The sequence below is a fragment of the Schistocerca americana genome, chromosome 8, assembly GCF_021461395.2.
Source record: "Schistocerca americana isolate TAMUIC-IGC-003095 chromosome 8, iqSchAmer2.1, whole genome shotgun sequence".
Taxonomy (NCBI): Eukaryota; Metazoa; Arthropoda; class Insecta; order Orthoptera; family Acrididae; genus Schistocerca; species Schistocerca americana.
In genome coordinates this window covers 335,251,445-335,276,172 of record NC_060126.1, presented here as the reverse complement: position 1 = coordinate 335,276,172, position 24,728 = coordinate 335,251,445, and the positions used below count along the sequence as shown (strand labels likewise).

The window sequence follows — 24,728 nt, the reverse complement described above, 5'->3', positions numbered from 1 at the left end:
AGTCGCGTGTCTGAAGACGAAAACAAAACATTAATTAGGCAACTTTGTTTTCCGTGGTGATAATTAAAGCTTTCTGGATAAATTCTCGTAGATGACTATGATGAGTTATTTCTAATGGCCTCGTATCAATATCACGTTGAAGGATTGAGAGTGCAGTTGATTGGTATTACCACATAGTAGGAACGTAAAGTACACGGTCGTATAGGTCAACAACCGAATTCGGAATGTTTTGGAAACCACGACATGACACTGTCTGAAAACGCTGATTGGTAATTTTACTCAAATCGTTTTGAGTTAGTAGCTAACGATAAGGAACACTTCAATCCAAATTAGCTAATGTCTAGGCGACTCCACGGTGATTTTGTGCTGATTCACAGTGGAGGACGAAACTAGAATCCACAATGCACTTTTGATTCTTAGCAACAGCTCTGATAAACGCTTGTAAGTTCCCGTTGAAGAAGGTTAAATCCATCTGTCAGGTGTAGAGCTTATGGAAACTGCTTTCTAGACATCCCTGTGCTTACTCCTGACACAGTGCCAGGGCCAAGGTTGGCATATACTAGCGTAGCTACATTAATGTGACCACCTACCAAAAGATTGAGTAGCTTTCTCTTGCAGCTCGGACCACTACAACATGCGCAGGAAAAGTGTCAGCGGGGTCCTGGTACGACAGTGAGGTGGAGCCATGCTGACTTCAAAGCAGTGGCCAGCTGCGAATGGTTTCTCGGTTGAGAATCCACGGCACGAACGGCTCGATCGAGCTGGTATATGAGATTCTCTATCGAAGTAAATCTCAAGGAGTTTTGGTGACCACGGAAATACAGTAAACTCATCCTAGTGCTCATCGAACCACGTACACAGAGAGCTGTGCGATATGCTGCGTTGTCCTGCTGGTAGATGCCATCGCACCGCGGAAACTGCGTGTATAGGTGAACGTGGTTCCCGAGGTTAGATGCATACTTGTGTTGATCCGCTGCGTCTTGCAAAATGGGCGGAAGAGGTTTACATGGTCCCTGATGTTAGATGCACACTTGTGTTGATCCATTGCGTCTTCCAGAATAAGGGGATCACCTAGGGACTGCCCTCCGGCATGGACCCTACTGGTGATTGTTGCTGGGTGTTACTTTCAGACATTCCACGTCTAAAGCACCAATTATGCGTCCGATGGAGCATACATTGTGATTCATCTCTCACGACTCATTGGACGTCCACTTGCGATACTGGTGTATAAATTCCACCCTTCGTCGCCGATGAACTGCAGTCGGAATTGGTGCTGTGGAGGCCCATACGCAGCAACGACTGCCGATCGGCCTTTGATGAAATACTGCTGGTATCTACTTGCTTCAGCTAGGGGGTCAGTTGCTCAAGAGTTGCACGTCTGTCTGCCCGGACACATCTTCTCAGCCGTCTTTCAACCCTGTTTTCTGTAGCCCTTGGTGCACCACAGGCATCGCCGCCTGTTTCCGATAGCGCCATTTTGCCATACACGGTATACCTTAATCACAGCGGCACGCGAACAGTTTACAGACTTTGCCGTTTCGGAAATGCTTACATCCCTGGCCCTAAGGCTAATGATCACGCCCTTTTGAGAGGCAGGTAAATCACTTCGTTTATTCTCAACGAGAACGAGTGCACTATTTTCCTCGTTTCAACATGTTTCATATCGCCTCTGCTGCTAGTGTGGCCACTAGCCGTGTGTAAGTGGTTGTTACACACTGACGTCGAAGATAGATTGTGGTCACATTAATGTGACTGGACCGTATGTAACTGGTCCTTTTAAACTGTATCATTCGATGCTTCGAGGTAGGAGTTTAATGAATATATTCCAGAGGGTTACTCGAGCGAGAGCGGTTACACGACGACAGCTTTACAGCTGACATTTTAACAGTCAAATTGACGAATATTTATTGCGCTATGCACTAATTAACTCAGTATGGGATTTGTGGGGACTGCGCCCTATCTTGCTTAACTGAGTGGACGATCATCCGATCTCCACTTTCAGCTTTGAGATGTGTGGATCCTACATCTTGTCTGTTACACGTGGGTTCGCTGCATTTCATCCACTATTCGCTGGCACTCAAGACAGTGGCAGGGGAAAAGAAGAACAGATTCGTCGTTTTCGAGATTCTCGTTCCCAGTGATTAAGCCATAACAATGTGTACCGTATGAAAATCAGCTACGTCAGAGGTTTCTCCTTTACCGACCCGTATCGTCGATAGAATGCTGCCCCATTCGCCTCTGTTCTGCTTGTAGACTTGTCTTATAGCGTCATGTGCGTACAAAGCCACTAGGTGTCATTTAGTTTCACGTAGGGTACCGGTTATAATATTTTGGATCATCAGAGTATGTATTTAACGTTGAGCTGTTTCATAAACACCAGCATTGATATTTTTATGTTTGTCTTTATCTCCAGATATAGCTGAGACCATATTGAGGAACAATTTTACCGTTCCAGATGAAACTAATGAAACCCAAAGAGTAAGTGTAATGAAATGAGTATCAACATAATAATAAAACGTAATTTGCAAAATAAAACTCCGTAATAAAGAACACTGATGGTGTGTTTCTTTCCAGTGTTACGTTCACTGCATCGGACTGAAGATGCGATACGTAAGTATTTCCCTTAATTACTTAGAAGTATGATATTTGTGATGTACTGACACGCTCAGACGCAAACTTCCATTATGTTGTTGTTTTCATGTCACAAACTGTACTCATACACACACAATATAATTTAGCTGAAATTAGTTGCCGGCCGCTGCGGATAAGTACGATATAGCAGTATCTGTGTTGTTGAGGAGAACAATGCAAAGTTCCTTCGGATACGCGTATGTGTAAACCGGGATATCTGGGTTCGATTCCCATTTCGGCACAAATTTTCATTCTCGTCAGTTCCTTGGTGTTCACAGCTGCCAATACAATTCATTTATTTCATAACGTCGCTAGTCGTCCTGGTACCTGTTCTTGCTCGGACATTTATGCAATTTACACTACTGGCGATTAAAATTGCTACACCAAGAAGAAATGCAGATGATAATCGGGTATTCATTGGGAAAATATATTATACTAGAACTGACATGTGACTACATTGTCACGTAATTTGAGTGCATGGATACTGAGAAATCAGGACCCAGAACAACCAACTCTGGCCGTAATAACGGCCTTAATACTTCTATGCATTGAGTCAAACAGAGAGTGTACAGGTACAGCTGCCCATGCAGCTTCAACATGATCCCACAGTTCACCAACAGTTGTGACTGGTGTATACTGACGAGCCAGTTTGCTCGGCCACCATTGACCAGACGTCTCCAATTGATGAGAGATCTGGAGGATGTGCTGGCCAGGGTAGCAGTCGAACATTTTCTGTATCCAGAAAGGCCCGTATACGACCTGCAACATGCGGTCGTGCATTATTCTGCTGAAACGTAGGGTTTCGCAGGGATCGAGTGAAGGGTAGAGAACACATCTGAAATGTAACGTCCACTGTTGAAAGTGCTGTCAATGTGAACAAGAGGTGACCGAGACGTGTAACCAATGGCACCACATACCATCATACCGGGTGATACGCCAGTATGGCGATGACGAATACACGCTTCCAATGTGCGTTCACCGTGATGTCGACAAACACGGTTGCGACCATCGTGATGCTGTAAACAGAACCTGGATTCATCCGAAAAAATTACGTTTTTCCATTCGTGCACACAGGTTCGTCGTTGAGTACACCATTGCAGGCGCTCCTGTTGTGAAGATGGTTGTTGTCTTGCAAACGTCCCCATCTGTTGAGTCAGGGGTGGCTGCACGATCCGTTACAGCCATGCAGATAAGATGCCTGTCATCTCGACTGCTAGTGATACAAGGCCGTTGGGATCCAGCACAGCGTTCCGTATTACCCTCCTGAACACACCGATTCCATTTTCTGCTAACAGTCATCGGATCTCGACCAATGCGAGCAGCAATGTCGCGATTCGATAAAGCGTAATCGCGATAGGCTACAATTCGACCTTTATGAAAGTCAGAAACGTGATGATACGTATTTCTCCTCCTCACACGAGCCATCACATCAACGTCTCACCAGGCAACGCCGGTCAACTGCTGTTTGTGTGTGAGAAATCGGTTGGAAACTTTCCTCATGTCAGCACACTGTAGGTGTCGCCACCGGCGCCCACCTTATGTGAGTGCTCTGAAAAGTTAATTATTTGCGTATCACAGCGTCTTATTCCTGTCGGTTAAATTTCGCGTGTGTAGCACGTCATCTTCATGCTGTGACTATTTTAATGGCCAGTGGTGTACCTACCAAACGATAACAAGCAGCGACTTTCAATTAAAGTATCCCCTGTACGGTAATTATTTATCGAGTGTTGTCGTGGTGGAAAAGTCCTTTACGACTAAAGCTAGATTCGTCATTCGTTTTCACGTTATTTATAAAAGGTTCGTCACCTTCCACTTGGTGCCAAAGCCATTCACAGAACTGCACATCTCGAATGCGATCTTCTGGCTGTTGGTGTAATGATGTTGATGCACCACTTCAAATAAAAGTGTTTGAGATAGCTAGAACTTACTTGCAATATCACGGGTCCTTCCCGAAGTAACTGATACGGTATCAAGAATCGCGTCGTCTGCACGAGCTCTGAACGCCGAGCGGGATAGCGCTGCGGTTAGCACAGTGGAATCGCATGGGGGAAGACGACGGTTCAAACCCACGCTCGGCCATTCTGATTTTGGTTTCCCGTATTTTCCCTAAATCGCTTTAAGGCAAATGCCAGGATGCTTTCTTCGAAAGGGCACGGCCGCTTTCCTTCTCTATCCTTCCGTAATTCGCACATGTGCTCCGTCCTTAATGATCTCAATGCCGTCGGTAAGTTATAAACCAATCACCTCCTCCTTCCACCGCCCTCTGCCCATTACTTCTGACCTAAGATTAACAGTTGTGTGAAGGCGTTGCTCCAGGTGATGAAAAACATTCTTATCTGAGCGGACAATTTGAATGGAATTCGGTTAATGAAAAGGGGACATGCAATTCTAGGTTTATTTCCCCGAAACAATTAATTAATTGTAATAAATTACGCTGTGGCTTACAAATTCCAGTGACACAAACAAATCAAGCTGCTTATAACATGAAGTAATAAAAATGTTATATGCCACAAGTAAACAGAGAAACTTATTTGTGTCGTTTTAATCACTGCCAAACAAACTGTTTACAATTTGATGCATTAGCAAATAATCATTGAGCGTTAAACTACATACTTTCACCTAATACAGTTAAATTTTATAATGTGAAGCACAAATTATAATTTAAAATTAAATTTTCAGTCGAAGTTATTCCTTCTTACACCTTCTTTAAGAGAGACACAAAATTTCCAAAAGGTATCTCAATTAAAAATGCCCTAAAACCCTTAGCACAACAACACGTACATGACAAGCTCAAATAATAAATACAGAAAGTTTGCTGATTTCTACAGCGCAGACCACATTAAAACTCTAGCTAACGTGGGCCGCTTGCCGGTCAAAGCATGTTACGACTGCGGCAGCGGGCAGACTTACATAGGTAATAAAAGAACACAGGCCACCTAGCAATTTTACCAAAATCAGGTTACACGAAGGAGGAAAAAAGGATCTCAATTAATGACAAAATCCGCGACAGGCCCGGCAATATTGCACCTGAGCGCTAGTATCTAATTTAAGGTTGACAGATACCAAGGTCTGACGTCATCTTAGGGCTAACTGGCACGACAAATAAATAAGAGCAAAAGAACAAGCAAATGGCAATGCCCAAGAATTTAAATAGGATTAAATACACACGAGGCTAAAATCTATTGCTAGCACGTTGGACATCGTCTTAGGCTTAATTGACACTACAAATAAATAACGGTAAATGAACAGGCAAATGACAATGCCCAGTGATTTAAATAAAAATAAGTAAGCACAAGGCTAAAAGCAATTGCTAGCAACTTAAGAAGCACACATAAAAATATCAGACTGAAGCCACATCACAAAACGGAACAGGCGCGCGCGCAGTCCCCAGCAAGCCAGAAAACCCATAACACACACTCCAGCAACCGAGCCAGTCTGACCACACTAATTTCTACTCAGAATAATGGCGCGTGAGCACACCATGTCCACGCAAAGCACACACTGCCAAATAATTCCCACCAACAGATACGGCTGACCCTGGGCGGGAAAACGGGGGCGACGACCGGGTACACACCAGCAGAAAACTCGACACCTAGACTCCAGCCGCAGCGGAATCGCGCAGAAAATATAAACAACAGCTGAAGTAAGGTGAAACGAACCCCGCCACGCAGACCGGACATAGCAAACACACAGAGAGCCTGCCCTGCAGTCCTTACAACTCCTGGGTGCCGAAACCATAGCGATATCGTGGCACCCTTTTCAGAGGCGGAGAACCTCGAGCGATCGCGTGCGGGGATCCATCAGTTGTCCACTAAAGAACGTCACAAACACGCCTCACCGCCCAACGGCCAAACCAACGAGGCCCGCCAACAACGAGACCACACCTCCGCGCCGGGGCGGAAGGCCAAATACCACCAGCGCGCGACCCCCCACGAAAAACGCTCCAGAGGACAGCAACCGCCCCGCGCCTGCGCAGGCCGAACCAGACGGAAACAGAAATACAAGTCGTTATCGATAGTGCCGGATACGCAACTCGCCAGAGAAATGGCACATTATCGACATGGCGACTTTGAGTGTACCTTGTAGGATACGCATGAACAGCAGCAGCAGCTTGGTTATCGGGTCCACAAAGCACCAAAGACATATAAGGAAGCAGCTATGGTTGCACACTAAGCAGCTGATAGACACATGCAACTCGTTTAATGGATCTCACTGTGACAGGCTACTGCCATATGTCAAAATGATGTCCTGCTTATAAACACGAGAGCTATGAAACAGACGTCTAAAAAATTAAAACTTCGTGAGCCGAAGCTCCAAGGTCGGTGTGGATTTTACCTCTACTGAGCAGCCTGCTCAGTGATCTACGACAGATGGCACGAGCATGCATGGTGATACACGTTCCTCTGTACATTTCAGTGTGCGCAGGATGTAACAGTGTTGCCAGCTCCTTGTTTTCATATTCGCGTTTTCAAAACGCATCCGATCTGATTCTGATAGGTAAGCATTCGTTATGAATCTCAATGAAGAATCGCATCCCAATCTTCAAGTACAGAATTTTTTCTTCACCGTATAGCCTTATTTTGAATTTTATAATTGCGTAGGATTCCGCAGCCAGAGTCATTTGACACAAAAGTTTTCTGGTTTTGGTACCGCATCATAATGTAAAAACTACTGCTGCTGGAGAAAAACAAACGTTTCGGCCACGATTGGAGCGGCCTTCTTCTAGGTCTGATGGTGCGTTCTAGCTATGCAGTGTCCTTTGTACTTTGTTGTTAGTGCTCACTGTGCATCCCATTACGTCATAATTTTAAAAAAAGGTAGTTTCATTGGTCACTTAAGGAAGAAGGAGAGGGAATTTTAGTTTAATAGGTTATTGTGGTGGAGGGAGAACGTGACCTATGTTGTCTATTGGCTCTTGTGTTATGTACCATGATTGGTGGCCACCGTCGAATGAGAAGTTGGGTGCTGTTTACCAACTGCTGGACGTCGGCCGCGCATCGGCAGTTACTCGCCGGTAGTGCTCGTGTCTCGTCTTGACAGTGCGGTCTGTTTGGCTCTGATTGCTGGCAGCCAAGATGGGGCAAGCCTGAGTCCATCCTCCCTGTTCATGTTATTACGGTGTTTAAGTATTTGGATGGCCACTCTGATTTTGCGTTTCGTCATAATTTACTGCTTGGCCGCAGTCTTGGTGATGTTCTTCCACTGCGGATTTGTTGTGTTGCCCTAGTTGGATGCCTTTTGGGGTCGCCACTGGGGTCAGTCGACCTAAGGAAGGAAATTCGTGTGCACCATTTGCATGTGAACCATATTAACGTTTATCTGCTTGTTGCTCCTTATTTTCTGAGGCGTAGATTGGAGGCCGACAAAGTATTAGCTAAATGAATGTGGAAAAACTGGTATAACCACACTCAGATAGTCTGATTTACCAGGCAATGTTGATTTTTCTACTGTGTGCTTTCTATCCGGCCACTGTTTGCTGCTCCGTCTCGTTAGCTAGCTCCTAGCGCATCTTTCTGAACGAGTAGGTCATAGCGCCTGCTAAATATCTAGAAATAAACGTCTGGATGTTCCTGAAAGAAGCCCGATTGAGTTTAATTGAAACGATGAGCTGGAACAAGGATCATGTTCACTTGACAGCCGCTACCGTGGCGCCTCGGACTCCGACGACGGTTTTAACAATCACTTATGCGTAGGTGCTCTCTTCTCCTCCCAGCAAGCAGCGCCCATTCTACCTGCCATATGTAACGCGTGGGTCGATGCATCACGCTCGCAACCTGACGCGACTCCGACGCCAGTGCCAACAGCAACTACTGCTGATAACCTCCCGGCCGATGGTATTGATCTCACGCTGTTTACCGTCCCCGCGAGGCCTTCCTCCCGGGCAGCCCCGACATCCTCTCTACTTATGAAATAACGTTCGCCTAAGCGGTGCAAGAGGCAAGAAGCGGCCTCGTACGGTCTGGGAAAGAGACAACTCACCTCCTTCTGAGGCCTCGCAGAACCTGATCAACGAAAAGAATGACATGAATCCGGATCTGGCTGCGCCTGTACTTACTCCGCAGTCTCGCTCGGATGCACCTGAACCATTGGAATCCATCGTTCAGACTGCCGCCGAGACGTTCTTCACTCCCACGGACGTGATGGAACATTTGAACACCACGACAGCACCCTCAGTGACGTGAAGTGACGACGTCGATGATGATCCGCACCACACGCTGGGGACCAAGTTACCCCAGACGGCGACCTCTTTAAGCGGACGCCAAAGCGGTCAGGTGGCTTACTGCACGGATCGCTGCTGCCCCGGTCCTCTTCATCCCCCGCTGATGGAGCTCCCCTCCACGGCGGGGCTCGACTCCAAACGTACTGAGACACACTGATCAACAGTAACAAGCTCTCGAGTGAAAACTGATCTGCTGCAAGAGATGATAATGGATATCGGTCGTAGACATCGCACTACTACAGGAAATGCATTTGGCCACACGTCCGGACGTCACCGGCTGTAAAACTTACCCTCTCTTGGTGACTACGTGACATGTGGCGTAGCCATATGGCCCGCGAGAGAATCGCGGTAACTGATGTCACATACCTTCCGTCCGCCAGAGGCATGGAGATCATCATCCCCATCCTCAGGCTCCACCTACAGACATGGCAGTACACGCATCTACTCACAGGAAATCGCTCCTTTACTTCTTCGGTTCTGACCATTATTGTGATTTTAACTGTGTCCTACATCCCACAGATCAAATACCCCACTACAACACCTGTCAAGAACTGTGCCTTGTCGTCCGTTATCTATTGCTCTGCGACAGTTGGGATGTTCGGCACGGCGACGCGCCTGAATATACGAGGGCTGTTCGGAAAGTGAGGAACGATCGGTCACGAAATGGAAACCACCGTGAAAATCCGACGATGCTTTTCACAGGCGCTTTGGGCAGTGTCTCTAGTATGCCCATCGTTCGCATCAAGACGCTCTTTTCAGTTGTGAGCGCACTGTGAGCGGGTTAAGGTGCCTAGGACAACAATGTTTCCGGTCAAGTAGGAGGTCCCGCTGAGATGCTTCGCCTTAATGACTGCAGCCCACCTAAAGCAGCTGTCACGCACGTCATGGCAATTCTCAGCCGCACTCTGCAGGGTCAGTGAAAATGCTCCTGCAGTCTTTTCTATGGGAAGTGTTCGATCACCCACAACACAGCCCTAATTGCCTCGTCCTGAGTATCATCTCTGTTCACATGAAACTGGATACTAAGACAATACTTGAGCGTAGGCTACGTGCTATCGATCAGCGTAGAAAATTATCGGAAAGCACAGGCGGCTGCCTCCTCTGACGATGGTGTTAGAATTTTGGTATAACACTCCGATTAAAGTCTAAGTCAAAGCGGCGACTATGTAAAAAAAGTACATCGAAGGTGTAGCTAAATGCGCAAAGAAAACAGTTTTGATTTTCACTGTGGTTTCCATTTGGCAAGCGATCGGTCCTTACTTTCCGGACAACCCTCGTACTTACGAGACGGGTCACTCTGCGAACCATCTCGGCATGATTTACGTCTCTTGGGAACTCACACCTGCACTTCAAGGTACAGAGCTTTGGTCCTTGGCCTTTCCGTACCATCGTGCCTACATCTGCAATATTCTCCTTCGGCAACAAGTGGTCTGGTGCAGGCGGGCACCGTGGAAATTAAACACCTCCCACCTCCGTGATTCCGAATGTCTTGAACGAGTTACCGAGACATGGGTTACTGTGGACGTCCCTTGCCTAAGTACTTCACAACTTTGGTTGCAATATGCGAAACCTGTCATCTGAGCTACCATGATTCAGTACCGAGTGAAGTTGCTGTATGACACCGGTGCACTACCGAATTTTTCTACGCCTTCCTCCGTGACCTGGACACCGAGCCACCCACCACTGAAACCCGGTGGGAATCCAGGAGGATTAAGGCACATATCGTGATGTTGACGCTCCAGGGGGTGGTATCGAAGAGCAGACATCAACATTGAGCGGCACAGGAACACCCCACCATGCATCATATCGCCTCTAGCAATGAAACAACGACGACAGCGACTCATCACCGAGATCTACATTTGTAGCGCTCAGCACATCACTTGTAATGACGTAGTCGTCAGTGCCTTTCTAGACCACTACGCACATTGTATAAAGAGGTGCCTGCGAACACCCAAGCTCAAAAATGTTCAAATGTGTGTGAAATCTTATGCGACTTAACTGCTAAGGTCATCAGTCCCTAAGCTTAGACACTACTCAACCTAAATTATCGCAAGGTCAAACACACACTCCCATGCCCGAGGGAGGACTCGAAACTCCGCCGGGAGCAGCCGCACGGTCTATGACTGCAGCGCCCCTGACCGCTCGGCAAATCCTACGCGACCGAACACCCGTGCTGAGAAGGATGTGATACCACGCGTCACACTCGCCCTCGCCGGCGATGTGCGGACGAACTGGCGGGGCCTGGCTACTTGCTACGAGGTAAACGAATCAGCGACAAAGAGGCTTTAAATAAGTCACCTGTCGTCGATGGATTGCCGACATAGTTTTATTGCGCGTTTCTTGCGCTAATGTCGTCGTGGTGGACAACAATGTTTCACGAGATGTTAACGACTGACAGCACTATACTGCCAGCGTTTGTCACGGGAGAAGCCGATACCGTGAGAGACTACAGCATAATACCGCCCCTAACTCTGCTTAACGGCCGGCCATTGTGGCCGAGCGGTTCTAGGCGCTTCAGTCTGCAACCACGCGACCGCTACGGTAGCTGGTTCGAATCCTGCCTCGGGCATGGATGTGTGTGATGTCCTTAGGTTAGATAGGTTTAAGTAGTTCGAAGTTATACGGGACTGACGACCTCAGATGTAGAGTCCCATAGTGCTCAGAGCCATCTGAACAATTTTTCTGCTTAACGCAGACTATAAAACATTAGCACGCCTCCTCATGACGCGCTGTCGCAAGATACCCCACTGGATTCTGTTCCAAGAACAGACAATTCCACGTGGTTCAGTTAATATACAGACGGCCTCAGGGGAATGAGGCGTTTTAATCGCACTGGTAGCTGCGTGCCGTCTCCGGGCCGAGATGGTCAACACTGACTTTGACAGCGCATTCGACAAGGTGCGGCCTCGTGTTCTCCGTACCGGATATAAAGTTTTTCCCAGCCCCCGATATTGCTATCATTTACCACCTGTACAGCGACGCAGGGCAATGGCCGTGTGGCGGTTCCAGTAACTAGTCATAGTGTAAAACCACTTTACTATAACCATTGAAAGTGCATTTCCGAAATTGCCTCCTCGTCTACGACTATGCCCGCCGTTTGACTTGTACTGTTTTCAGTGACGTCTGGATTCTGGTACAGTTCATTGCCTGCTACCTCTACGTTATGCCGGATTCGATTGACACGTGCAGTTTAATCCATCCTAAGGCAATTATTTCTCCGTCACCGAAAACATGCTTTTATATGGGTCAAGGGACAGGCGATCACTTACCAGTATAGTTATGGCAATAAACCATGCCTTGGCATCTAGCTACTTACAAACCGCCCACAAAAAATTCTTGATCAGAATGCGCTACCGCACCTTCTTCGCCAGTCATTTTCGCGCAATCATGACGTGAGTCACACTCAGCTGGAAGGTGTCACACGCGGACTCCACTTACACTCCCCTCCCTCCCTTCACCATGCCACCTGATGAAAGGTTGAGACTAGGCGCTACATTTCTCTATCTTACGCCACCCGTGGGCTAGGCGTAGCGTCTTTGATTCATAATCAAAACGTCTTAGGTGCCATGTTAGAATACCGCCGCAGCTTAAATTTTGATTAATAATCAGCACTGGCGGCCGAAGACTTCCAGCATAAGAAGTCACACCTCATTCTGCCAAAGGACCTTGTCAAAGAGGGTGGAGGAGCGGACAGAGGCTCAGGGCACTCTTAGTGGTGGGAAGCTACCCCTGCCGGCTGGAGTGGCCGTGCACTTCTAGGAGCTACAGTCTGGAACCGCCAGACCGCTATGGTCGCAGGTTCGATTCCTGCCTCGGGCATGGATGTCTGTGATGTCCTTACCTTAGTTAGGTTTAAGTGGTTCTAAGTTCTAAGGGACTGATGACCTCAGTAGTTAAGTCCAATAGTGCTCAGAGCCATTTGAACCGTTTGAAACTACCCCTAAAGGCGTAAGAATCAGCAATGATCAACGGCATGAGGAAGCAGAAGGCAATGGAAACCACTGCATTAAGGTGAAGGTTACTATGAGAAAAAGATTGTATAATCAACGGAAAGACCACGTTCTATGAGTCAGGGCTTGAAATGTCAGAAGCTTGAACGTGGTAGGGAAACTAGAAAATCTGAAAAGGATAATGCAAACGCTCAATCTAGATATAGTAGGATTCAGTGAGGTGGGAAGAAGACAAGGATTTCTGGTCAGATGAGTATAGGGCAGTATCAAAAGCGCGAGTATGATTCGTTTCGAATAGGAACATAGGGCAGAGAGCGTGCTACTGTGAACAGTTCAGTGATAGGGTTGTTCTTATCAGAATCGACAGCAAGCCAACACCGACAACGATAGTTCCGATGTAAATATCTACGTTGCAAGCTGAAGATGAAGACATAGAGAATGTGTATGAGGATATCAAAAGGGTTATAGAGTATGTCAAGGGATTTGAATATCTAATAGTCATGGGAGACTGGAATGCAGATGTAGGGGCAGAAGTAGAAGAAAAAGTTACAGGAGAGTATTGGTTTGGGACAAGGATTGAGAGAGGAGATAGGCTAATAGATATCTGTAACAAGTTTCATCTAGTAAGAGCGAATACTCTGTTCAAGAATCACAAGAGGAGACGTATATTTGGGAAAGGCCAGGTGATACAGAAAGATTTCACTTAGATTTCACCATGGTCAGACAGAGATTCCGAAATCAGGTACTGGATTGTAAGGTGTACGCGTGAGAAGATATAGACTTGGATCACAATGGAGTAGAGAAGTAGAGTAGGCTGAAGTTTAAGACGTTAATCAGGAAAAGTCGACACGCAAAGAAGTGGGGTAAGGAAATACTTAGAAATGACGAAATAAGTTTGAAGTTCTCTAAGGCTATAGATACAGCAATAAGGAATATCTCAGTAGACAGTACAGCTGAAGAGGAAGGGACATCTCTAGAAGGGGCCATCACAGTAGTTGGGAAGGAAAACATAGGTACAAAGAAGGTCACTACGAAGAAAGAATAGGTAACCGGAAAAATACTTCAAATGATCGATGAAAGGAGGAAGTACAAAAATATCTCGGGAAACTCAGCCATAAAGAAATACACGTCGGTGAGGAATGAAATAAATAGGAAGTGCAGGGTAGCTAAGACGAAAAGGCTACAGGAAAAACATAGGTAAAGAAATGATTATCGCAAGGACAGACTCAGCATAATGTAAAGTCAAAACAACCTTCAGTGACATTAAAAGCAATGGTGATAACAGTAAAAGTGCAACGGGTATTCGACAGTTAAGTGCAGAGGGGAGAGTGGATAAGTGGGAAGAGTACATTAAAGGCCTCAATGAGAGGGAAGATTTGTCTGCTGTGATAGAAGAAGGAACAGGAGTCGATTTAGAAGAGATTGAGAATCCAGTATTAGAATCAGAATTTACTAGAGCTTTGGAGGACTTAAGATCAAATAAGGCAGAAGGGATGCGTAACATTCCATCAGAATTTCTAAAATCATTGGAGAAAGTGGCAACAGAACGACTATTCACGTTGGTTTGTAGAATGAATGAGTCTGACGAGATATTATATGACTATCGGAAAAGCATCATCCACACAATTCCGAAGACGGCAAGAGCCGACAAGTGTGAGAATTACCGCTCAACAGCTCATGCATCCAAGTTGCTTACAAGATTAATATACAGAAGAAAGGAAAAGAAAATTGGTGATACGCTAGATGGCGATCAGTTTGGCTTTACCTCGCACGAGAGAGGCAATTCGACGTTGTGGTTAATAATGGAAGCAACACACTTTCATAGGATTCGTCGACCTGGAAAAAGCGTTCGACAATGTAAAATGGTGCAAGACGTTCGAAATTTTGAGAATAGTAGGGGTATGTTATAGGGAGGGAACGGTCATGCACAATATGTACAAGAGTCAACAGGGAATAATGAGAGTGGATGACCAAGAACGAAGTGCTCGTATTGAGAAGGGTGTAAAAGAAGGATGTTGCCTTTAGCCCCTGCTGTTCAGTCTGTACATAGAGGAAGCAATGATGCAAATAAAAGAAAGATTCGGGAGAGTAATTAAAATTCAAGTTAACAGGGTACCAATGATACGATTCTCTGATGACATTGCTATCCTGAGTGTCAGAATTACATGATCTGATGAGTACACAGTATGGATTGAGAGGAAATCGAAAAAAAACGAAGGTAAAGGGAAGTAGGAGAAATGAGAACAGCGAGAAACTTAACATCAGGATTGATGGTGACGAAGTTGAACAATTTAAAGGAACTCTTCTACCTAGGCAGTAAAATAACCAATGGTGGACATAGACTGTATTGTTGTTGTGGTCTTCAGTATAGAGAGCAATTTGATGCAGCTCTCCATGCTACTCTATCCTGTGCAAGCTTCTTCATCTCCCAGTACCTACTGCAACCTACATCCTTCTGAATCTGTGTAGTGTATTCATCTCTTGGTCTCCCTCTACGTTTTTACCCTACACGCTGCCCTCCAATACTAAACTCGTGATCCACTGATGCCTCAGAATATGTCCTATCAACGGATCCCTTCTTCTAGTCAAGTTGTGCCACAAATTTCTCTTCATCCAAACTCTGTTCAATACCTCCTCATTAGTTATGTGATCTACCCATATAATCTTCAGCATTCTTCTATAGCATCACATTTCGAAAACTTTTATTCTCTTCTTGTCTATACTATTTATCGTCCACGTTTCGCTTACATACATGGCTACGCTCCATACAAATGTCTCTGACAGAATTACAATGTCATCGGCGAACCTCAAAGTTTTTATTTCTTCTCCCTGGATGTTAATACCTACTCCGAATTTTTCTTTTCTTTCCTTTACTGCTTGCTCAATATACAGATTAAATAACATCGGGGATAGGCTACAACCATGTCTCACTCCCTTTCCAACCACTGTTTCCCTTTAATGCCCATCGACTCTTATAACTGCCATCTGGTTTCTGTACAAATTGTAAATACCATTTCACTCCCTGTATTTTACCCCTGCCACCTTCTGTATTTGGAAGAGACTATTCCAGTCAACGATGTCAAAAGCTTTCTGTAAGTCTACAAATACTAGAAACGTAGGTTTCCATTTCCGTAATCTGTCTTCTAAGATGAGTCGTAGGATCCGTATTGCCACACGTGTTCCAATATTTCTACGGAATCCAAACTGATCTTCACTGAGGTCAGCTTCTACCAGTTTTTCCATTCGTCTGTAAACAATTCGTGTTAGTATTTTGCAGGTAGGGCTTATTAACCCTATAGTTTGGTAATTTTTACATCTGTGAACTCCTGCTTTCTTTAATATTGGAGTTACTATATTCTTCTTGAAATTTGAGGTTATTTAGCCTGTATATCTTCCTCAGTGGATGGTAGAGTTTTGTCATGGCTGGCTCTCCCAAGGTTATCAGTATTTCTAATAGGATGTTGTCTACTCCCGGGGCCTTGTTTCGATGTTTCGACTTAGTTCATTCAGTGCTCAAGCAAATTCTTCATGCAGTATCATATCTCCCATTTCATCTTCATCTACATTCTCTTCCATTTCCTTAATATTGTACTCAAGATTATCGTTCTTGTATAGACCCTCTATACACTTTTTCCACCTATCTGCTTTCCCTTCTTTGCTTAGAACTGCGTTTCCACCTTAGGTCTTGATATTTATGCACATGGTTCTCTTTTCTCCAAAGCTCTGTTAAATTTTCCTGCAGGCAGTATCTATCTTACCCCTAGTGATATACGCTTCTACATCCTTACATTTGTCCTCTAGCCATCGATGCTTAGCCATTTTGCACTTCCTGTCGATCTCATTTTTGAGACCTCTTGTACTCCATTTTGCCTGCTTCTTTTTTCTGCAATTTTGTGTTTTCTCCTTTCATCAATGAAATTCAGTATCTCGTCTGTTACCCAAGGATTTCTAGTAGTCCCCGTCTTTTTACCTACTTGATCCTCTGCTGCCTTCACTATTTCTTCTCTCAAAGCTACCACTTCTTCTTCTACTGTATTTCTTTCCCCCATTGTTGTCAATCGTTCCCTATTGCTCTCTCTGAAACTCTCTACAACCTCTGGTTCTGTCAGTTTATCCAGGTCCCATCTCCTCAAATCCCCAAATTATTTGCAGTTTCTTCAGTTTTAATGGAGAGTTCATAACCAATAGATTGTGGTCAGAGTCCACATTTGCCCCTGGAAATGTCTTACAATTTAAAACCTGGTTCCCAAATCTCTGTCTTACAATTACATAATATATCTGAAACCTTCCAGTATCTCCTGGATTCTTCCATGTATACAGCCTTCTTTCATTATTCTTGAACCAAGTGTTAGTTATGATTAAGTTATGCTCTGTGCAAAATTCTACCAGGCGGCTTGTTCTTTCATTCCTTACCCCCATTCCATATTCACCTACTACGTTTCCTTTTCATACTATAGAATTCCGGTAACCCATGAATATTAAATTTTCTTCTCCATCCACTATCTGAATAATTTTTTTTTCAACTTACATTTCAGCAATCTCTTCGTCATCTGCGGAGCTAATTGACATATAAACTTGTATAGTGTGGTGGTCGTGGGCTTCGTATCTATCATGGCCACTACAATGCGTTCACTATGCTGTTTGTAGCAGCTTACCCGCACTCCTAATTTTTATTCTTTATTAAACTTACTCCTGCATTACCCCTATTTGATATAATATTTATAACCCTGAAGTCATCTAACCAGAAGTCTTGTTATTCCTGCCATCGAATTTCACTAATTCCCACTATATCTAACTTTAACCTACTCATTTCCTTTTTAAATAATCTAAGCTAGCTGTCCGAATAAGGGATCTGACATTCCACGCTCCGACACGCAGAACGCCAGTTCTCTTTTTCCTGATAACAACGTCCTCTTGAGTAGTCCCCGCCCAGAGATTCGAATGGGGGACTATTTTACCTCCGGAATACTTTACGCAATTGGACGCCATCATCATTTAACCATACAGTACAGCTGCATGCCCTCGGGAAAAATTACGGCTGTATTTTCCCCTTGCTTTCAGCCGTTCGAAGTACCAGCACAGGAAGGCCATTTTGGTTAGTGTTACAAGGCCAGATCAGTTAATCATCGAGACTGTTGCCCCTACAATTACTGGAAAAGCTGCTGCGCCTCTTCAGGAACCACACGTTTGTCTGGCATCTCAAGAGATACCCCTCCGTTGTGGTTGTACCTACAGCACGGCTAACTGTATCGCTGAGTCACGCTACTCTGAGATGATGAGGTTAGCATTCGTGGCGGGCCACATCAAAGCTTTCAGAAGACTGATGACCAAAAAAAAAAAGAAAACGCCACATGGCGATAGGCACATAGAGTCAGACACATTTCTCCATTCGTTTCGCAAAAGATAAATGCAGTTACAGTTTTGTTTACAAAGGTATGTTATACCACACGTCCTGCAAAATAGCGGCAACTTCAGGTACAGATGATGGAGGTGGACAACAATCATGCCCCCTTGGCTCTAAACTAAACCACAAAGGTTATATCTGGTGATAGCTGCCGAGGTGCGACAATTCATCACCGTCTTCTCAAAATCAGTTCTGTGGAGTGCGAGTTGTGTCAATAGGGGCCCTATAATCTTGGAATACAACACCATCATTGGGGAACAAACATTGTACTACGGGACGGAACTGACCAAACAAATGTTAACATAATCATTGCCGGTAATGCGACCATCCAGAGCAATCAGGAGGCCCATGAAATGCCACGATACGGCTGCCCAGATAGTCATCAAAACCACTTCATGTTTCACTCTTTTGACGTAAACACGCCCTCAAATTGGAGACAGTATGGAAGAAGACTCATTCGACCAAATGATTTTTTCCACTGCTCTACAGTCCAGGTGTTATGTCTCTGACACCATGTTCTCTTCTTTTATGCAGCAGTTATCAGCGGTTTTCCACTTTCCCGCTGATGGAGCTCCCTTCGCGATGTTTTGAGGCTGTTGCTTCTGCAGCTTCAGTTCTCTCCATTCTCGTCACAGTCCTTTCAGATGCCGTCCACCATGCCCACTCATCACGTACTTTCGTCCACGTTCCTAATTACCGGATGGACTCCCCAAGAGGCCATACATTTGACCCCCGACCGTCCTAGAGACTATCCAGCCTATCAAATTCTTGCCATGGCAGGCCTATCCATCGTCCGTAACCGATCAGGCAGCAGAAGCGCTCCAGCTGACATCCGCGCCTGCACTAATTAAGAACTACAATAACTGTAACAAAGACTTTGAGTACGAGTTCAAAATTCTTTACATCTATATGCACACACTGAAAACCACAGAGTAGTGAACGGCGAAGGGTACGGAGAACGAGAAGAATGACTGTTTGGATGCCTTGTTATGAGTGTCAGGAATCCTAACAATGTTATTATTTCAATAATTCACAGTATTGGGGTAAATGTACAATGATGATATTCCTTAGGGAAAGATACATAGGCTGGTTGTACCCTCATGGGCGCTACTCTCCATTCTTGACTATCCACAGCATGTGTACTGCATAACTATTGCAACCTACAACCATTTGAACCTGTTGGCAGCAAATATTTGGTCTCCCTTTACCATTGCTACCTACAAATTAAATTTTCGTAGATGCCCGCGATTTCGTGCTCACCAACCTGTCCCTTCAATTAATAAATTTCTGTCATAAAGCTCCTTTCTTGATGATCTGGATGAGTATCTCTTCAGTAGCTGCCTTTACTCTTCTGCAATGGTATACATATTACAAACTAGAGATGTATTAAAGAACTGTGGTATCTCCATACAACGCATGACATACATTTCGTCGATATTACTTCGTATGTTCTCCACAATCTCAGGTTTTCTTCGTCAGAAAATGTGATATAAATGCGACTAGTGTGGTAGTTGTACAATGCTATTGCCATCAGTTTCGCATAAAACAGCCTCGTTATGCTTAAGTTCAGTTACTGAACCTGTAAGACGCATGTGCTCATGGAACAAGTTATAACAGACTGTAGGATTCGCGCATAGTACTACTAACTAGTGATATTCGGTGTAGGAGCATGAAATGTGCAATTGAGGATGAATTCATGCCTCGTTCTTCACGTATCGTCTGTACCTGTATTGCTCATGCTCTGTGGTCATGTGACTAGAGACAAATGCTTCGACCATTGGATGAGCATCCACAGTCTGAACTCATTCGGCATAGTTCCAGATGAAAACGATATCTTAAAAGCTGCGATCTTTCAGAGGAGAGAACTCTGAAATTTTCCTGGCGTAATACGTATTCAGTGACGTTGTGTGATGGTGACCGAGTAACATCGTCCCTTACAATTATATTTGAACAACCAGACAACCTTCTTCATGTCAGTTTTGTACTGGTCTCTACTAGTGCTGGTCGCTTACACAAAAAGACTGGGAGGGTTTGGTTGCTATCGACAGAGGATAACACCATTGATGCTTGAGTGAATCTTAAATGGATGGGGGGCTGAAACAGGACAAAGGGCGGTCATGCAGCCAAGACCTACGCACATGCTCCACCTTATATTCTTCAGTACAAAATTAGCGACTTGTAGTAAGAACTCGCTGTCATTACACTGCCGTCTCGAAAATATGTCATGGATACTTCTGTCGTACTGAACCACTGAGGATGTCATACAGGGCCACCGGCAAACTTTCAGATGCTGGACCTCGTTTTTTTTCATACTACTCTTAGCTAGTTTGATGCACCCCGCTACGAATTCCTGTACTTGTGCGAAGAAATTCATGTCAGCAGTTGTGCCCATCAATTATATGTTGAACACACTCCAACTTCTTTTTCCCCTATAAATCTACATACACTGATGTGTTATAATCAAATGGATATGTCGCCTTTTCCAAGCAGCTGACTTCTATTTAGCCTAATCTGGATGGATACGTGAGGGTTTTGGACGGCAGTTTTCCCCCCACAAACCACTTCACCTTCATTTACAGGAGTTGCGTGAATTGTGCAAAGACATCTGTTGCACATAGCTACAGAAACCAACAAAGGACTTGTTGAATCCTTCCACACATAATTGCTGTTGTATTGCGTCCAGAGGTGGACTTACACGCTATTAAGGAGGTGGTATCTGCCATAGATACCTATCTTGTTTTGCTGAGAGGGCATGCCTCTGACTGCCACATTCTGTAATGAGGCATCGATGTTTAAAACTATGGCGCCTACACGTGGCTTCGCGTCATTTTTTTCTTTATTGAATTGCAATTCCCCAACGGGGCTGGCTGGCAGCAGCATATGCCCTGCTCTTCAGCCAAAAGACAATAATGATACAACAGAAGACATTTAAAACTACAAAGGAGAAAATATAGCAGACAAAAATGTAACAAGGGGGGAACATAATGAACGAGAACAGAAAAAAATGGGGCAACTGTCATGGCCAAGTTCAACATCCGGGAGGGGGAGGTGCTGGAAAGTGCCCCGATGAAGTTGATGGTGAGTGTGGAGGCGGAGAGAGGGAGGGATACAGCGATAGAGGTGCGGCAACGGGTGGGGGGGGGGGGGTGGAGCGGAAGGAGGAAACCAATGGAGGGGGGGATCAAGCCTCAGGACAGTGTAAAGGATGCGGAGGTGTTGGAGGAAAAGGAGGAGGTGGGTGGAAGCAGATGATGTTGTACAGGAGCTGTGTGGAAGAAGGAAGGCGGATATATAAGGCAAGGTGGAGTGCATGGCATTCGAGGATTTGGAGGGCCTTGTAAAAGCAGGTGAGTGCGAGATCCAGGCAATGCTGGCGTAACGTAGGATAGGACGGATGAGGGATTTGTAGGTGCAGAGATTGGTGGAAGGATGTAATCTCAATATCCAGCCAAACAAAATGAACTGGTCAGGGTGGGTTTGGAGGGTGCATTGGGACCATTGAAGGGTAGGACAGAGAGCCAGGAAGGCGGTGTCATCAGCATATCGGAGATAGTGGACAGGTGGGGGTGGCTTGGGCATACCACCGGTGTACAGGAGATAGAGGATAGGGTAGAGGATGGAGGCCTGAGGGATGCCAGCTGTGGATAAAAGACACGGGGAATTGTGGAGGTTCACATAGGAAGGATGGCATGAGAGGCAGGAAGCGACCAGACAGACAAAATTGATAGGTAGGGCGTAGGTTTAGATTTTCAAGAGGAGACTGGGATGCCATACATGGTCATAGGCATTTTGGAGGTCGAGTGAAACAAAAATGATAGCGCAGAGGGAGTCAAGCTGAAGGGTTGGAAGCCACACTGGGTAAGGGGGAGGAGGTGGTGTTGATTAAGGTGCTGGTGAATACGACAGTAGAGGATGGATTTGAAGACATTAAGATGGAGGTGAGGCAGATGGGATGACAGGAAGAGGTGACTGAAGGGGGTTTGTTGCCTTTGAGGAAAAAAAAAAGCAGGAAACCTTCCTTAGGTCAGGTAGAAGCCAGTAGAGAGGATGACGCTAAAGAGATAGGCAAGGACAGTCAGGAAGGAGTAGGGGCTTTCTGTAAGGTGGCAGTAGGTGACACAGTCGTGACCAGGGCCCGTGTTGCATTTGGACTTGAGGAAAAGTGTAATGTCCTGTTCTGTGTTTGGACTGTTGATGTCAGAGGGGGGCAACGGCACCAAGTACTGGAGACTGGGAGCAAGTGGAGCGACCAAGCTATCGGCGAGTTTCTTGATGGTGGGGAAAAGAGAATAATCAAAATGGAGATCATCAGGGATGGAGAATACCTTGAAAAGGTGTGGGAAGCGAGTGGTCAGCCTTACTGAGGTTATTGGGAAGGGGGCAGTCATTATAGAGAAGGTGGTAATGGGGTGCAGAATGGGAACCAGTAAGGCGATGGCAGCCAGACGAGTACTTGGAGGAGTTGATAGGGAAGGCGGCGTTGAGCCAGGTCTGGCGCCAGTCCCAACGTTTGTTTGCTGCATGTGTCGCTGTACTTGCCTCCTGAAAGAAGGGCGAGGGGTGGATGATGTCATCAGGATGGTGATAGGTAAGAGGGTGGCTTTCAACCTGGGTGGCGATGGATTCCCGGAAGGCATCCAACTTGTCATAACATTAGTCATGGACGACCTTGGGAGGGGGTGCAGGGTTGGGAGCTGGAGGGGATGGTGAGTAGACATCATGGTAAGAAGGATGGGGAGGTGGTCGCTAGCTGTGGGGTCAAGGATTTCGATGGCAATACGCCCAAGGAGGTTGGCAGAGGCAATGACAACATCAGGGGTGTTGTCACTTTCAGTATGGGTGTGCCTAGGAAGGGGAACAAGGTCACCTTGGATCGTTGAGAGGAACTGATGCCACTGTAGAAGGTTGGCAGTGGAGCAGCTATGGATGTTGATGTTGGTGGCTATGACTTAGGTGGGGGAGCTGCTGTCAGTGTTGGAGATTAAGTCATAAAGGAGAAGAGCAGTGGAGGAAACATAGATGGTGGCAAAGGTAATGGTGAGGGAGAAGAAGAAGACACTGAGAAGAAGGTGTTCAGTGGGGTCGTTGAGGAGGGGTTGTGGCCAGATGGGGATATGTTTAAGGTGGTCAATTGCGACTCCACGCATTGTACATGAGGCATCAGTGGCAGTGGTAGGATTGTGGAGCGAACTTGGAGGATTCAATAGAGTTGCAATGGTGGTAAGTCATGGCACCGTGAGTCAGGAGATAGTGGAGTCCGAAAAGACCTGCATGAGGTAGTTGGGACCAGAAGCATTGTGTATAGGGCGGGCAGAGCAGATTTCCAGTTCTGGGTTGAAGTTCAGTTCCACCAACATGACATCCTCCAAGAACACTGGGCTGAGCTAGGAGATCATGGCAGTGTAGGTGGGTGGACCATGGGGAGGCTGCGGCTGGTGGGGAGAGGAAGAGCAGAGGAAGTGAATCAGAGGTGTGTGGGGCCAACCATAATGCTTGGAAGTTTATGGAGGAGGTCCATGTGAAACGAGGAGGAGTGAGACTTGATGAGGACTGAGTACCTGTGAGGAATGAGCGGGGAGATGAGAGTACCAGGGAGATACTTTCGTATCTGCCTGGTGAGGGTACAGGTGTCAAGGAACTTAGGGTCTGGGGTTGACAGGGCAGTGGTATGGAGGGTGGGGGCTGGGGTCTGGGTAGCAGGAGGGGTGCAGTGCATGGGGATGACAGGGGGAAGAGGAGAAGGTGGTGACTTTATGTGGGAAGTGGCAGGAGCATAGTCGGCAATGACGCGTTTTTGGGGTTTTGGAAGACTGCAGGCTGGGAGCAGGGGAGAATGACAGGGAGGATAGGGAGGTGGCGGGTGGCATGTCTCGTTGGCATGGTGGAGGTGCCAGGAGAAGCAGCTGGTGGTGATGGTGGCCCAGCGTGATGGGATGCGTGCGGCGGATGCTGATGATGAAGTGATAGTGGGGGGAGGGGGTGAAAAAGGGTAAGCCATCCACCTGAGGCATGGCAGCAGAGGTGGCAGCGGAGGCGTACATGAGGACGGGGGTAGGAGTGGGAGCTTCTGTGGGTGTGGAGGCTGGGTGAAGGCTGTAGATGTGGGGATACACAGCAGGGGAGGAAATGGGGGAATGGGTGAGTGGAGGAAGGGGAGGCGAGGTGTAAGGAGGGAGCCAGAGGCTGCACTCCAAGAACTAACAGTGGAAGAGGAGGAGGGGGGGTGTAGATGACAGTGGAGGTGGGAAGACCCTTGATGAACGGATGGCTGCAGACGGAAAGCAGGTGGCGGCAGCAGTGGCGATGGATGAACAGCTGGTAGCGGCAGCGACGGACGGCGGCGGAAAAACGAACAACTGGCGGCGACGGCGATGGATGGCAGCGGCGACCGACGGAAGAACGGACAGCAGGTGATAGGGAGCACTGGGTGGCGTCAGCCGTGGCGAACAGGCAGGCAGGCAGTAGGGTGGATGGACGGACGACAACAGTGATCAGACCTTTGTTCGTTTGTCAGTGAGTTTTC

The 24,728-nt window shown here is 46.3% G+C and overlaps 1 protein-coding gene across 1 annotated transcript in view; it reads left to right on the top strand.

The window, feature by feature from the left end:
- The window catches only part of LOC124545426, a 58,706-nt gene that overhangs the window by 8,194 nt on the left and 25,784 nt on the right, over nucleotides 1-24,728 (top strand). Inside the window, exons 3-4 of the mRNA XM_047124346.1 lie at nucleotides 2,414-2,478; nucleotides 2,575-2,610. Coding sequence (XP_046980302.1) covers nucleotides 2,414-2,478; nucleotides 2,575-2,610 — 101 coding nt within the window. The remainder of the gene's footprint in view (nucleotides 1-2,413; nucleotides 2,479-2,574; nucleotides 2,611-24,728) is intronic.